At 36.0% G+C, this 16,711-nt stretch overlaps 1 protein-coding gene across 2 annotated transcripts in view; it reads right to left on the bottom strand.

The window, feature by feature from the left end:
- Positions 1-16,711, bottom strand: part of PSME4 (proteasome (prosome, macropain) activator subunit 4) — a 69,111-nt gene that overhangs the window by 34,574 nt on the left and 17,826 nt on the right. The window contains exons 7-20 of one of the 2 annotated variants that reach the window (XM_010574877.1): positions 15,341-15,415; positions 14,696-14,818; positions 14,108-14,200; positions 12,921-13,186; positions 11,148-11,334; positions 10,359-10,448; positions 8,492-8,556; positions 8,245-8,395; positions 6,491-6,589; positions 6,032-6,101; positions 5,507-5,574; positions 4,814-5,029; positions 2,627-2,784; positions 379-474 (exon numbers count right to left, since the gene is read on the bottom strand). In XM_010574877.1, the coding sequence (XP_010573179.1) occupies positions 379-474; positions 2,627-2,784; positions 4,814-5,029; positions 5,507-5,574; positions 6,032-6,101; positions 6,491-6,589; positions 8,245-8,395; positions 8,492-8,556; positions 10,359-10,448; positions 11,148-11,334; positions 12,921-13,186; positions 14,108-14,200; positions 14,696-14,818; positions 15,341-15,415 (1,757 nt within the window). The remainder of the gene's footprint in view (positions 1-378; positions 475-2,626; positions 2,785-4,813; positions 5,030-5,506; positions 5,575-6,031; positions 6,102-6,490; positions 6,590-8,244; positions 8,396-8,491; positions 8,557-10,358; positions 10,449-11,147; positions 11,335-12,920; positions 13,187-14,107; positions 14,201-14,695; positions 14,819-15,340; positions 15,416-16,711) is intronic. The other variant, XM_010574878.1, reaches the window with a different exon arrangement.

The following is a 16,711-nucleotide window of genomic DNA, read 5'->3' as shown; positions in this document are numbered from 1 at the left end:
GTGACAGGAACATTAGTAAGATGGCAGTGCACTATGGTTTGAAATTAAGAGGAGGGGAAACACATGAGTAAATGTCTAGCTTCCATTTCCTTTACATGAAGTAGCATCAGCAATGCAGTGCCATCACCTACCTTTTTTAAACATTTTCAGTGTCTTGCATGGAAAAAAGGACTTTAACATTCTTTCATGCTTTAAGTACTCTAATGTTTATGTAAGTCACTATTTCAAATTTCTGTATCTTTATACTAGTATAAGAGTTCCTTAAAAATAGCCACTAGAAACAGTTCTGTGACAATAGCAATAAGAAAGCACTAAAAACCAGTATGAAGTAATATAATTGCTAAGAAAATTTGTGATATTAAAATAAATTCTACTTACAGATGAGCCACTCTTTCTCCTTTTAGAGGAGGCAGAACGTTCCCAGAACCAATCAAGCAGTTATGCACTATAGCAAGACACTGCTGCACATCATCTCTTAAACAAAGAAAAAAAACCTGATTACTTATCTGTTAAATGCTTGAAAATACAGAAATGATAAAACATATCTTTTTTTTGTGAAGTTTTATAAAAGCTTTTTTCTTTAGCTATATCAGTTCTAAACAAGAGAGGGAGCACTACAGAAATCAAGCTGTGCTTTTTTGATCCAACCTAATTCTGTTACAGAACTTCAACATCCAACTTTATTTTCTGAAAAACTTGCTTTGGAGATTTTATATTCTGAAACTGTGAAAAAAACTTCAGTATAATGAGATAAACTAACCTCAAAACAGACAGCTTTACCCCCAAAAATTGTTCTGAAGAATTTTATCTAATCTCAGATAAAACCCATGAAATAACTCCTCACCCCAAGGCCAAGAAGAGTCCTTTCCACCACGAGCAGGATGAGGGAATACTTTCTTTTCAAGTTACTTTTTTTACAGTCTGAAGATAAATTATAATGCAACAATGTGAACAATTTTTTTCTGTGTTTCTTTAGAGAATTAAGGAATTGTTTTTAAAGCTATCTCATCTAAAGCAGTAGCCTTTAGTATAGTTACAAATTTTGCCCTTTGTTCTTGTCTTTGTGGAACGCAGCTCTGATTTGTAAAAAAATTCCTTTCAACCCTCTTAAGAGGTTCCTTAACCCAATAGCTTAGTACTCATGCATTACTTATCAACTCTCTAAATACATGTGTTCAACAAAGGCTGTTAGAATTTTTCATTTTATCTTTTGTAATAGAAAATGTTACTCTGAAACTCCTAAATGTATTAAAAAATTTGATTTCCAATTATTACTTAGTGGAATACTGGAAAAAAAATTTGACAAGAATTCAAGCTCTAAGAATACTGCAATTCAAACCACTAGCAGGCTCATCTACTATCCCATTTATTCACACCTGTTACTCCCTCAGCAACTAATGGTATTCTCTACTCTTGCCACTTTGCTATCTTGCCATCCAATTTAATTTGCAATTCATGCACTTGGCCGTATTCTCCCAAATCACCACCATTTATTTCTGTTAGGTAGCACAGGGAAGCCTTGACCAAATCAAAGTCGAATTCCATTACAAATTAACAGCTTTACATACGAGGTGTCAAAGAGGAAAGAAAACCACAAAAGAAATAAACATACAAATAAACCAAAGACTTAAATAGGAAGCATATCCTTTCTTCTTTTAGTCTAAGTATACTTTCTGATTGCAGTTTGGTGGCATTGACTTGTCAAGCGTATATTGTCTTTTTCAGATAAAAAAAAAGTGGGAACTTGGTCAGACAGAAAAATATTTAAAAGTCCGATACACCATGCCCTGTTTCACATAGGGCTGCACTTTACAGCACGAGGTATGACATCACATGCTATGAACATCAACTGAAGTATATATAGCTTCAAGGACACAAAGGTTTAACATGAGAAATAAAGAATGTTTGAGATTTAATGCTTGTGAACAGCTTTAGTTATTTGATACTTATAAATGCTTTAGTACATACTAAACTCATTATTATCTTGTGCTTAGGAAACTATCCTTATGAAGCCACAGTTTTACACTAACAGAGTTTTACAAGTTTGGGCAACAGTATTCTTGCCTCCATTCCTTTGTTATGCCACTGACTCTGCATTACCTCCTCGGTTTCATCACTGCCACTTTTTTCAGGGACACACTATGTACTGAATCCATTTAGTCGTAGGAAGGAAGCAGAGAGAGGCAGATTTCCAAGCCAAATCAGTTCTGTGTTCCACTTCATACCTTAGTAATACAAATGGTTGTGCCAAAACAACAAGGTAAGAGTCTAGAGGAAAAGCTTTTTTTATTGCTGACTACAGTTAAATGGAAATGTAATTTGTAGTATGTATTTAAAATATTCTGGAACAGAGAAATCCTTATAGCAACATAAAGTGTCTTAAGATTTTTTTTTTTTTTAAGAGCTTTTCTGTTCAAAATAATGCTATCCATTTTATGAAATGCACTTCCAAGCTACATGTACTCTTAAGGTTTAAAATCTTGGAAATCTTGGAATAATATCGAAGACAGTGTAACATAGTATTTTACTCCTCAATTTTTGTAGTGCCAGTACGACTAGCAATAACTACTTAAAACAGACATGAGTGGATAAATGCACCTTCTCCATATTACGTATCACCACTAACCTGGACATTTCTAGTTTTCCAGTTGCATAGTGCTCTAGTTTGGTGAGCTCAGGCTGAAGAAAAGTATCCAGCAAATAAAAAGCAAAGTTTATTTCCTCGGATGAAGGAACATGCCACTGGATGTCCAAGTTCCACAGGTCACCTGGTTTACCCCAGTCCTACGGTAAATAAAGACATTTCTTATTAATCAAACTATGAAGCAAATTGTCTTTTAAAAAAATTAGCATTTAATATTACTAAAAAATCCCAAACACATGAACTAGCTACTGCTGTAAAGCAGTTATCCTGATAATTCCAGGGAAAAAAAACCCAAAACCACAATAAAACCAAATAGAAATCCCACAGCTACTATAATGTCTACGTGTACCTGGAAAATAACACATACCTGAAAGGCCTAAAAGGAAAAGGACTGTACTCATCTAACTGAGATATAATTTTATTATTCCTTTGGCTGGACACAAATTCAGGAATATACTTAAGTACAACTGTGACTTTTGACACTCCTATAGAGAACATAAAGAAGCTAGCCCATTTAATAATACTTCTTTTCAGTTTTGAACCACAGTCAGGAAACTTTGTACTTTCATTTTAAAAATAAAAAAAGAAAGCTAAATTTTAAGTTGGACTTTCCATACCATGCTAGGTCATCCCATAACAAAGACAACTTTTTATATTTTGACTTACAAAGAGCTCAGACTTGCTATAGAATCAATGCCACTTGAGTATTTTGAAGAGAAAACTCAATATATATTACTAATTCGTATTCAAACATGAAATCCATGCTTAGGACTGTATTAATAAATAGGCCTTTGCAGTCTTCACTTTCCATTTCCTGTCTTTGTCCAGTTTTACATGGTAATTTTATATTTCAAAACTTCACCATCTGTTCTTAAAATGCCTGACTGATCTGACTGGACAAAAAGTACGAAGAACTGCAGCAATACACTTACTCAATGTAGCCTGCTATTACGTCTCTTCCCTGGAAGAGCAGGCTAGTCCTCCATGAGTGTTACTTGAGAAAGTGACAGAACTGCAGTTTTACACTGGGGCAGGGTAGGAAGCATGTAAGTGACAAACTCAAGCTGTTAATGGCAATTAAGAGTTGATATACTATATATACATTTTCTAAAGTAGCCACTGGGGATTTTTTCCATTTCAGAGGAGGAATTTAAAAAAAATTCTATTTTTTGTGTTGGGGCATTTAATTAAGATTTGTTTATTTGTTTTTAAATGAATATCTGGCCCAACTGGATGTCCTCATCAGTTTATAAAACTGTATCAGCTTTCAGTAACAAGCATTCGATTACCTGCAGTTGTAAAGTTATGTAAAAGAACACTTTTCAGCAAAATGCAGTTTTATATCCAAATAAGCCATTTCAAAATGAAAACTGCTGCACTGTTCATCTGTAATACTGATGAACTGACCTTAAAAGTCTTAACAGCAAACTACCATATTACTTTTGACAGTTTCAGTAATTTTTTATATTGTCACTTCTACTTTCATTTTATCTCAAGCTCAGTGTAGAATCACTGTTCATTTGTTATTCTGCCTACCTGTACAATACCATATCTCCTTTCTTGCAATTGCTTTGCACTGATGTACTCATTTTTCCATGCACTCACCATTACTTGTTGTATCTGATAAACACATTTATATGAAGAGGAACAAGGAAAGGCTGCAGTTCTCATCCACAAAAGCAGATGAAAGACTAAGCTTGTCCCAGTGCAACAATGCTTCCTACGACTGGATATTTAAGTTAACGTGAACAGCAAAATTCTCCTGCTAAACTCCAAACTTAACTGTTTATACCACTGCACTTCATGACAGCTGGGTCTCAACTAAATGCATTGTATGTTACAAGATTAAGAAACATGAGCAGGCACTCTTGCTTTGTATTATCTTACTGTAGTCATGCAATCATTGTAAAACACACGTCATAAAACACTAATATGTCATGCTATAAAACTACTCAAAACAAGTCAGTATTCATTTTTTGCTATCGATATAATTTTAAGTAACTTGTAATTTGCCCTATGTTTCTAAGCCCAAAGCATCTTTCAATTACACTTTCCATTGCTGCTACCTATGTTCAGAAATCTGCAAATAAAACCAAATAATATAGTGTATGATTGTTGTTTAAAAAAGAAAGTCAAATCCTCTAATCCTAAATAAATTAAAATCCTTGCCTTGATAGGAAAGTATTCAGAAAGAGGCTTGTCAAAGCCACCTGGCACACTGCAGTATTCTGTGGGGTAGATAAGTGTAGCAGAACGAAGAAGATGGTGCAGTAGGTTACAAGACAGAATGTAACCCTGCTTACAGGTTAAATGTAGGGTTCGCTGCAGTATCTTCCCAAGCTGCTCCCTGTACGGTAGCAACTTCTTTCCATCCACTCGAGTGATCTAATAGCAAAGACAAAGATTTCAAAGGTAAACATAACTGATTTTGTTCTAGAGGACTAAAGAGAGGATTACGCTGCTCAACTGATCCTGTACCAAGTTTCATTCTGTATGTCACACTGAATTCAAATTAAATACTGAACTTGCACATGTACTACCACTTCTACTGCTGTTGGAAAAGTTTAAGTAACACACAAGAACTACGACATACATCACTTCTGGACCCTATTCAAAATTTTCTCTCTCTATCCCTCAATAACTGTATTAAATGCTTTAATCCTATTCTACATACACACTGTACATTTACTTCCCTCAAACAGCAGCCACTTATGTCCCATTTAAAGTTAGATAAGAAAAAGAAGTTATGCAGTGTCATTCATACAACATTTACTTTAATAGCAGAAGTTTATTTTCTTCTTTCAGGGACATTAAACAGGATTCAGTAATATACATGCATGGGAAGAACATTCTTTGCAATACCTCTGACAAAAGCTGAAGATTCCAAAGTAGCTCCTTATCTAGTTCTTCATCATGTAATACATCATCATCTAGAGGAACAAGGGACAAGCACTGCTGTAATGATACTGAAGTCAAGTTTTCCAAACAAGCTAAATCATAAACCCGATGCTTGCATCCCAAAAGTTTACTCCCCAACCCTTCTATTGCAACCTTCCAATTCATATTGCACCTGTGTCCAACTGGAAGTTACTTTAGCCAATTTAACATCTTGAATGCTTTTTGAGAAATTGAGAAATGTCTGGAGACATTGTAAAGTGCCACATTTTTAAAGAAGCATACTCCTGTAGCTTGGTAGATTTCTGTCTTGAAATCACACATAAATAGTTGTTGGTTTGGGTTTTTTTAGGCAAAATAATGAACAGAATTAATTTTCCATCATTGAAATGAAGTTGTGGAAAACACACGGAAGTTTTAAATATTTTTCTCATATTTAACAAAAGTCAACCCAAACCAAAGGAAGTCACACTAGAAATCTTACAAACTTACTGACTGTGAGGTGAGTTATAACATTGCAGCAATGTGGTACAAACAGCTTCAAGGATTCCTCAGGGCGGCACTGGAAACAGCATCAAATAGCCCATTTTAAAAAAAGATGTCTTATGGAACTCAGCGCACACATTGATAAACAACTTCTAACAACATTATTGAAAAAGAGAGAAGAATAGATTGTATCTCAACTCCAATTCAATCTAGAGTCAGTCTGACCTCGCAACTTTGAAACACTCAATAAAACCTACTTTAACATAAATGCAAGAAAAAAAAATTGTGAATAAACCTCCTGAAATATTCCTATACGCAACCATCCCATTTTAGAAGACATAATATTAAGAACCACCTGTATTTACATGAAAATTTAAAGATCTTACATAAGAAAAAGTAGTAGTATTGGCTTTTTAAAAAATTTTTAAACTAAAGGTCAAGTTAAGTTGGAGCGTTTTGTCTCACTTTTACTGCAGCTCGGCACATATCAGCAACCATTCGACCAGCAACTCTCGTCTCAAATATATTTGAAACAGCAAAGTTAAAAACCTTCTCCAAGGCAACCTAAAAATGAGTACAAAAAGACAGAGGTTACTTTTTTTTAAAAAAGAAAACTAGGTATCATAAAATGTTTGATGTTACACAGCAAGCAGCATCTGTACATAATACTGTATTCTTTCAAACCAGAAGACTGCAACCACGATTCACATTAAAAAAATCAGAATAGAGACAGAGAAAGCAGTTCTGTAGAACGTCTAAAACGGAGTAAAATGCAACTACCATCACAATTACAGCTGACAATACCATGGAATAAAAAGATTAAAACCTTATGTGAATAGTAACTGCTCAGGAAAAAAAAATCCTAAATGTTATCAGTACACATGACTTGCACTCTATGCGACACATGTCTAATTGTACAACTACTGCCTTGAGCAGAAGAATAAAGTCTGCTACAGAAGTAGCAATGACAAAAAGTTTGTCAAAATAGTTTCAGTTGGCAGGATTTTCACTTTTTTTTTTCTTGTTATTTATTGCAACACTCAGTTACAGTAACACACTGTAACAGGAAAATACATGACAGTGTCCACTATCATTAAAATAATTCAATTACAGGAAGGTCTATATTCCCCTCCTCCCCTCAAGAATTATGAACAAAACACACTAAGTGTTTTAACTGGTGACACAATGGGACACTGCCTTCAGCTGAAGACTGGAGACACTTCTCAAACGTTCACTTTGGGAAGAAAGAAGGTCAGATAAATTTTGTTACCTAATGTAAGCTTGGGGTGCTTCTGAGAAACTACATAGAAAAACAGTTTTCCCTGAATAAGTCACAATCCGCTGAAAGGAAAACTATGCTATTTCGCATGTCAAAGTGAAGTAAAGCCAAGACCCTTAGTTAACAAATAAATAGGGAATTCAACTATCAACTATTTAAGTGGCCAGCATGCTTTAAAGCAGCTTATTACCATCCAATACCTTGCAAGCCAAGCTGAACTGTATAGTGTAGATCACAGATGATTAATACTGAACAATCAGGAAAAATACAAATCAAATACTTAATGACAACAAAGAATTAACTTAAGACTTACATTAACCAAAAGATCCCAGACAAAATCATACCAAAGTGTCCAATGCAATGGTTCAAAATGTACAAAACCTAGCATCTCCAAGTATATACATAATGTAATATAAACAGGTTAAAATGCATTAACCCAACCTGCAAGGAAGGAATCTGTCCATGTAACAACATGGATTCTCCACCCCCCTCCCTCAGAGTTAGTTTAATCCAGATAATTTTTCTGATCCCATTAGCCACATGGCTCCTTGAACAGCTTCTTTTGCCCAGCTGAATTAGCGGTAGGGAGAGGGAGAGAAAAGAAAAGCAGGGGATTGGGCAGGTTAGCATTACCATCAAAAGACATCAAAAATGACAGCCTAAAGTGATAAAATAAGCCGTTAGAATGATTTCTCCTAAGGTTTATCATCAGTTGGCAAGACAGCATCAAGAACCTAAGAGCTCTGTACTGATGTATGTAAAATCATAAAACAAATTGACATCAAGTCCTATACTTCCCCTGCACCCCCAGCCCTTTCCTTGGTTAAACGTGAAAGGTCACAACAGGACAATGACAGAAGGAAGAATCTGAACGCACCAGTCATTCACAACACAAAATTAAGCCTCTTAAAGTTAGATGGAAAGCCCATGTTCTACATACCTTAAAGATATCCTTTGAACACTGCGTAAGGATTGTACTGAAAGTAGAAGAGAGACCTAATTCCACTAGACTCTCTAGATGAGTCATTTTCTCAGTTTCAGTCTCCTCTCTGGTTTGTTCTAGTGTGCTGCTCTCTATAAGTCCAAAACATCTATATGAATACAATAAGTACAATGTTAGTAAGCAGAACTTGAAAGTTTTATTAAGCTCTTCATGCCAGGCTTTCACTTGTCCTTGGCTTACTTACCTATCCATAAACTGCAGTACAAAATCCTCAAACTCAGCAGTTGCAGAGCACAATTCTCTTTCCACCTATAGTTTTCCAACACAAAAGAAGCACAAAAGGTTGGCTTTTCTTAAGGAAATATAATATAAAGTTTATTTCCTATATTAACTGTTTCAAAAACACTTCCAATTTTTAAGTGATATAGACCACAGAGCATTTCCCACTGAAGTTCGTACAGTCTTGAGTACACTACCTGAAACAATTATTACATTTTCTTTACACTGTCCTGTCTGATTTCCTGGCCTTGATGTCTAGCCAAATAACCTCTGAGGATGAAATCAGGTCTGCCTCCATGGATACAACCTTTGGCCTTACTACTGATCCTCCTTTCCAGCAGGAGGTCAGCAAGTGCCAACTGTGGTGGCAGACTTGGCTCTGCTGACTTATTTCATTAAATATTCAGCGTACAAACTCCTCTTAATTTTTGACTGCTGCAGCTCTGGGGCAATGAAATTAACCTTCTTCCAGTAGCTAAGTGTTCAGAATCTGTGCAATCTGTAGCTACAAGCTGTTCTCTGAGCTACAAGAAGAGTCTTCTAGCAGTGGACAAGATTTTACACAGCAGTTGCAACTACCATAGCGGATACTGCTGCTGCTGCCTCATTTGTAGCATGCCAGATATAGCTTCACTCTCTGTGCTTGAACTGCCATATCAAAAGCAGAATCAAAAGTGTAGTGGTACGTAAAGAAACAAAAACTATTTCCCATTCTCTCCTGTATTTTTCTGCTACATGAAAAAGAAAAGGACAAAGTATTAGAACAATGCTGGAGAAATGGAGCGCAAGGAACTCTAAAACTAGAGATGTATATGAACAGCACTCCAAAGCAGCAAACAGGTGGGGTGATCATATCTAATAACAAAAGGGCAGCAAAGGATAAAACGCAGAAGAGGGAGATGAGGCTCACTGTCTAATAATGTTACTATCTCTTGACTGGAAAAGATTAACAGGCATCTGAAGAGAAAACAACAGAATCTCAATCAGAAAAAAGAGAATCATAACTGCAGAAACACTTTAAAGAGGAGCGAGTGTTTTGAAATTACTTCCTGTGGGAGGAAAAAGCCCTGGAAAGTTAAAGAGTGCATTAGGTTTTTGAAAAATAAATACAAACAGATTTGGTTTTGGGGTGGTGGTTTTGTTGTTGTTGGTTGGTTGGTTGGTTTTTGTTTTGTTTTTTTAACACATACAAAGTTTTCAACAACAGGAGACCAAATTCCTTCCACAGTCTCCCAGACAATCAGTAGTTATCCTTTTACCTCACTCTAAGCTGGACTAGTTTTAAACTAGAAACGATGTATACATATCTTACAACAACACTGTAGCTTTTATTGGTTTGGGAGGTTTTTATTGCCACTATAATGTTTTATGGTGACAAGAAGTTTCAAAAAATTTAACAGTAATGAAGCTGCTGTTTTATTGGACTCAAAAATTTAGATGGCAAGGGACCTCTGGAGACCACGTAGTCCAACCTCCTATGCACAGCAAGGCAAGCTTAGAGTCAAATTACACCACACGGGGTCTTGTGCAGCTAAGTTTTGACATAAAAACATTAAACTGTTTGAATTTAACATTATCTCTACAACAACTTATCACTAAGCAGCAATGCTAAGAACACATGGCCAATTTGCACACTGATGTCAGCTCTACCACACTGACCAGAAGCTAACCTGATCCACATCTTCATTTCTTTGTTGCATTTTTGCTTAACCTCGTTTTATGTATACAAGAGTAGCAAACCTGTTACAGTTCTGAAGAGATTATTACATTGCTAGAAATTAAATTGAAAACTAGGTTATAGTTTTGTTTTTATAACCGCACAGCACTCTTACCTCTGAAAGATCATCTCTTTCTTGCAATACAGATGAACAATCTACTAAAGGCACCAAAGTAGAAAATGTTGCAATGAACTGGAATGTAATCTGTTGAGAGTTGCAAACAGCTCTTTAGTGTTATTGTATTCTACACATTAAAAAGCTTTTGCAATTAAGGTATGGGAGCTAAAGCAAATCATTGCATTAAAAAAAAAATAAAAAATCAAAGCCTAATTCTTCCACCCCAAAACTTCAATAGTTATTCCTGATTTCATATATAAAACTTACCAGTCAGCACTGTGCAAAATCCCCTCAATTTTCTGAGTAAAGTAACACTCATTTTATCCTGAACTTTAAAGTTACAAAATCCCTATAATGTTTACATTGTTTGAATAGTCAATTAATAGGAATTCCTGAGAAGATGTGGGCTTTTAGGACATAATGTAATAAAAACCTAGTGATAAGGGTCTTCCTGTTGATCTTAAAAGACTAGGAATATTTCCTAGGAGCTTTGGAACATCTTTTATCTTGTTTTTTAGAGCTGCCCAAGAAGTCAGTACAATGTTTACAACAACATGGAGTTAAAGATTCACTTCACATCGTCCAACAAGCTAAAAACATTATCCTAAGTTAGAGGCTTGTAATACTAACTTTTTACAAATAAAATTGTCCAGGAACAAAATCAGGCTAAGAACTTCTGGAAACATGAGTTATTTGCTTTCATACAAATATAAAAAAAAAAAAGCTTTCAGAGTGAACTAGTTGGCTAACTATCTTCTAAAAAAAAGGTAAGATTTATACACTCACCATACATTTGCTGAAGTCATTTGGATCCACCCCAGGCAATGCTCTCATCAGTAGAGGTAGCATGTGTGTTGGACCTTCAGGAAACCACTTCCCCCCAGACACCAGACTACGAGCTACTCCAATTACACAGCTTAAAGTAGCTGTGAGCTGATGAGGTTCTGTCAATGTCTCAAGTGCAGGATATGTTCTATAAAGTTTAAGAGCAGTCATATTAGGAACAAGAAGGTTTCTAAAGTCTTCAAAGAAAATAAAAGTGGATTGCACATGTTATATTCTACAGAATGGGTACAAAATTTCTGCAAGAAAAATTCAAGCTCATCAATGGTTCCAAAATCTTTTTCCTAATCTTTTTGCAATGGACTTAATGTTGCTCTATTAGAAAATGTTCCTTTCATTTGATCAGTCCTATTCACAACAAATTCAGGATTAAAGAATGTTAGCAGTTGCAGGATAGCAATTAATAACTGCATTGCCTCCTAGATTCAAAGCTATGATAATTTTCATGTTTGAACTTTAAGCTAATGCAGGCTGTGAACTTAGAAGTGTAAGGCTCTTGTGACAAGCGTGAAATCTTACCTTGACTGCCTCTAAAAAAGATAAGGGATATACTACTTAATGTTACATTAAAGTCCATACTTTTTTTTTATAAAAACCTGTTACATTACTGTGATTTTTAAACCTTTTTTTACACTAAGTACTTTTTAGCAAACTGCATAACACTTCCTACTGTTATCAACAACCTACAGTTCAAATGAGAGTCATAGTGCTACCCCGTCCTATGTCATTTGAAGCACAAAGGACCTACATCTACTCAACAACATGAATTCAGAACTGCAGCCAAGGAAAACATACCAGTGATAGTTTGAACTACTGAGCAGACATTCAGTCTGCTCTCAAAACCAAAATAGTAGTCATACCCAATACGGGCATCCATTGCTGTCCTTCTTAGAACTGTTACTTGAAATGTTTTCATGTAAGAGCAGATTTATCAAGTTTTTACAAACAGTTGAGTCACTAAGGTATGGAAGTCAGGAAGGGCTCTTCAAGCAAACTCATTTCTCCACTGTTTTTACAATACAAGTTGTTAAAGTACAAAAGACTGCATAGGAGGGGGAACATGGATAGGGACTAGAAAGAAAGCCTTTCATTGGGGCAGGAAGGAGTTACATTTTTCTTTTGGAATTTCAGGCACCAAGGGATTAGTAATAGTACAAACTAAGTATTTTACATGGGCACGTGCTTTAGGAATTTGCTTATGAAGTCAGAAGCAATGACAGTAATTTTAAACAATCAGTAGCCGTAACATACTCTGACACAAAACAGAAATATAAAACTTATGCTTATTACTACATAAACACACAATACCATCATTTATATTTCGCCCAATGGAAAGCTAGTGAGAAGGCATAGGGTGGCTCATGAATAAAGGGTACAAAGTTGCTTTGTCAACTGATCCAGCCGCTATCTGATACAAAATGCTAACAGAAAGGCAAACCACCTGAGGACTACCCTATATTGCACAAGCTATGAACAGCTCCCAGAACTATTCCATTTGCCAGGTGTTTAAAACAAAACTAATAAAATAAAAAGCAAAGTCCTCCCTCACTCCCTGTCCTGATTCAGATGATTGCTCAGGGGTGTGTATTAGCAGCTTCTCTCACTGCAAGCATTCATTCGCAACAAGGAAATTGTTTATCACTTAATATGACTGCTTTGCGTTTTTATTTGTTGGGAACAGGAGCAGGGAAGTTGCAGTGATTCTGCAGAACTTACTTCTCAAGTACAGGTGGAATTACTAATTCAGGACGCATCAGTGCAAGGTTCTGCAGGGCTTGGGCAGCCTCCAGGCTTCCAGTTTTACTGAACATAGCCAGAAGAACAGGTTGAATAATGCATTCTACAAAGTCTGTAACATCCTGATCAGTAAGTTTATGACTATCGGGCACAGGAGTTAACCAAGTCATTTTCTTGTAGCGCTCACGATGCAGTCTTCTGACAACACCACTGGGTAACCTTTGAAGTAGTTTCATCAGTTTGTTCTGTTGAACATACAAGAAATGCTCTTCAATTACTGGGCAGTAGCAGAATCTGAGCTGCTAAGTGTACAACAGACAATTAGCAAGCCAGTACCTTGAAATTACACAATTGCAATAAAAAAACACTCAGAAGAGCTCTAAAATACAATGTTCACAATTTGTCATTAAACTTCAGTTCCCAAAATATTAGCAATTATGCTGCCAGCACTACACCTTATGATTTAAAAAAATCATGAAAAATACATACAAAGGATATAGTCAAGAATAAAGATTATCTACCAGTAATTAGGCAATCTTTGAGAGCATTCTCTGCACATTCATGTGTAAGTAAATATCCTATTCTAGAACAAGTCAGCTCATTTGGCATTGCTTTGACCAGCCTTGCTATTTTAATCTGTACTTTCTACCAGTTATCACAGGAGATTCTTCATTCTCTAGCAGAAGACTCCACTAGCTACACCATCAAAAAGTTATGCTTCATCAAACTAGATATGCATTAAAAATCTTTTTTTGCTTTGGTTAATCAAAACTAGATTTTGCTAACTTGGAGACAGTGGGTCAGTAATACAAAAACTATGTCACACAAGTAACACTGATGCTGTGTATCACCCTCCTTTAAATTGCCAACTTCTTTTTCCTAGCTATATATGAACTGGATGTCTAGTTTTGGACTTCTAAACTGCACTTGGGTTAGATGTTTGAAGAATACTCCCATTAGCTGTGGTCCTGACATCAGAATAAAAGTATGATTTGAATGACAGTACAATCACGTATCTTGAAGATTAAAGCCTCAAAATATTGTACCACCAACAGACAATCTGGCTGTTGGAGCGCATAGTGTATCTATCTATCTATGTTTGATTTGACAGGTTTGACTGTTGAAATTACAGCCAAAGTTATTGTCTTGACATGCAAAAAACTCACCAGCCACCGCCCATTATTTGAAGGATGGTAAAAAGAGGCAATGCTATTGAACAATCCAGACAAGTGCTTCTGCACTAGTTTACTTGGTCCACCCTGTAAAAAATAAACGACAGAAGTTTATTACGCTGAGAAAGTTAAAATGAACAGGTAACACAGTAGTACAAGGTACAAGTGAGTGCTCTCCCTTACCACAGCAATACCTCAAAGCATCAAATCACATCTGCAAATTCCTTCCCTTCCCCACCCTCAGCTCAGCACTAAGTAGCAAGTTCTCTCCATCTGATCTGATGAGGTTCACCCTAAAAGAGTGATTCAATGTTCAGCAGGTCCCAAGTGTGTATCCACAGAGGCACTTAGAGCTGGCTGTTCATTTCCAGAACGCCACAGACAGCAGCTGTGAAATAAACCTTGCCATCCACATTCTAAACTGACAGTGAAACAATGTACTTTAAAACAAACCTTGGGCAAAAGATAGCCTAAAAACATGCTTCTGCAGTGAGCTAAACAGAACAAACATTATTTTTAAATACATACTTGCTTAAAAGCTCTGCATTGGTTTTTGTTTCATTTTATGAAAAAGTTACTAACCATCATGGCTGTGATCCACATTACTGCATGTCCTACATCATAAGCATTTGTTAAGAATCTTGGAACAACCACTTGATTGCTTCCCACCGGAAGGTTTAAACTCCTCAAAATTCTGGTAAAAATCTGAAAAAAGAAAAAAGCATTGACATAAATTAATAAATTAATTTATTAATTAAATTTATTTATTTAAACTGACATAAATTAATTTTCTAATCAAAAGGCATTTGGTGGTTTCATTTTTTTTGAACAACGTAACTGCCATGAACATCTTTTAAAAAATCCATAGACTGAAAGATTCAAAGGTCATATATACTATTTATCAAAAGAATATCATTAAGGCTATTTCCACAAGAACATGGGATTAGTTATACAATCAGACAATACTTGTATAGTAAGGTATGTTGTTGCTTTGGTTTCATTTTGAGTCAGGTGATAACAGTAACAACTTCCAAATCTGTCTGTTACAAAATGATGGCTCAAATTTTCAAAGCTAACCTTATGTCTTCAAATGAATGCACCTAATTTGAAAAACTGGGCCACTGCAGTATAAGACCCATACAGGGAATATGAATTATTCTTAGCATAGTAACACTGAAGACTTACCTCAAAGTAAACAAAATAATTTCATAAAATGAAAAATATTACCTTTGGTACATATGGATCCCAGTCTATGTACCCGATGTTGTCAGTGGCCAAGCGAGCAAAAAGATTTACTAGATGCTGAAAACAACCATAAAAGAAGGAAATATTCATTAGAATGTATTATAAAGATGCACAAACCTCTCAATCTACTTTACCGATGCAAGATAAAAGCTACCCATGGCACTAAAACACTTGTGTAAAGGGAGATTTTACTCTACCAGAAGCTACCAATACCGCATTGCCTAATGCATCTGAATTCCTACCTTCAGGAGTCCAACTCGTTACTCGTCTGAGCACTTACAAAGCAGGTAATTGTGATCCAAGTTCTAGGAGAGGCAGCCTGTCAGAATATACACCCCTATCTCTTCAAATTTTCTTTAAAATATAAAGACATACTAGTAGTACTTTTACAAGTTACACTCTCCCTTTCCCCATGCTCTGTGAATTAAAATGAAAGGCAGAATGCATTCACTATCATTTTAATTCTCAACCATTTATTGTTATAACAACTCTGAAGAACAGTAGATGAACAACAAACAAACTTATACTTGAGCTATATGTCATCAAAGACTTTAGCTTTTGCTAAGAAATATCTTTACCCTTTTTGAGCAGCTTTGAGCTTTTTCCCCTTTTTGAACAGCTTCCAGAGACCAGAAGATTCCTGGTAGTCGCTTACAGAAAGACACCTGTACTAAGCTTCAGAATTCTTCAAACGCTACCACCATTTTATCAACTGGGCATAGCAGACTATTCATCTCTGCAGCGAAGGTTTGGAACAAACTCCAGGTGACAGAAGAGAAATTTCCCACAACACAGCTTAGGCAAAGCAAAAAATCTCATAACAGAACAGGCTCTAGTCTGGTGATTTCATCGACTTCTCTAACAGAAACCTGCTATCTACTTTCATAGCCTTTGCATAGAGGACTCTTTGGATTGGTTACTGGAAAATGTCCTAAGGAACATTCTGAAGAATGAGACCCAACCAACACACATATTTGGAATCCTCATCTATGCAAGAATGAGAGATAGACTCTACAGAAGATAGGAGGCTTGGGAGGAGAATAAGCAGGTATCCAAAACCAAACCAGTTTCTGGCAATGGAAAGGGCCCTGCTCTATCCACTTCGGCTGCCAATGCATCATCCTGGTTCTTGATAACTTTGACCAGAAAGTGACACGCCAGATACACATTCCACCATAACTCCAAGCTGGAGCAGCTTAACAAGTGCTTATGATTGTCAATTTATCTCATGGTGCTTCCTTCCTCACCAGTAGAGAGCTCTCATGTGAGCTGAATGTGGATATTGGCCTAAAATAGCATCTATATATAGACACTGAAGAAAATTCAACCAACACATCTTGAAGGACTATTCAG

The sequence above is a fragment of the Haliaeetus leucocephalus genome, unplaced genomic scaffold (genome assembly GCF_000737465.1).
Source record: "Haliaeetus leucocephalus isolate CR32 unplaced genomic scaffold, Haliaeetus_leucocephalus-4.0 Scaffold450, whole genome shotgun sequence".
Lineage (NCBI taxonomy): Eukaryota > Metazoa > Chordata > Aves > Accipitriformes > Accipitridae > Haliaeetus > Haliaeetus leucocephalus.
The sequence above is the reverse complement of the archived record's forward strand: the minus strand, read 5'-3'. Positions and strand labels throughout refer to the sequence as shown.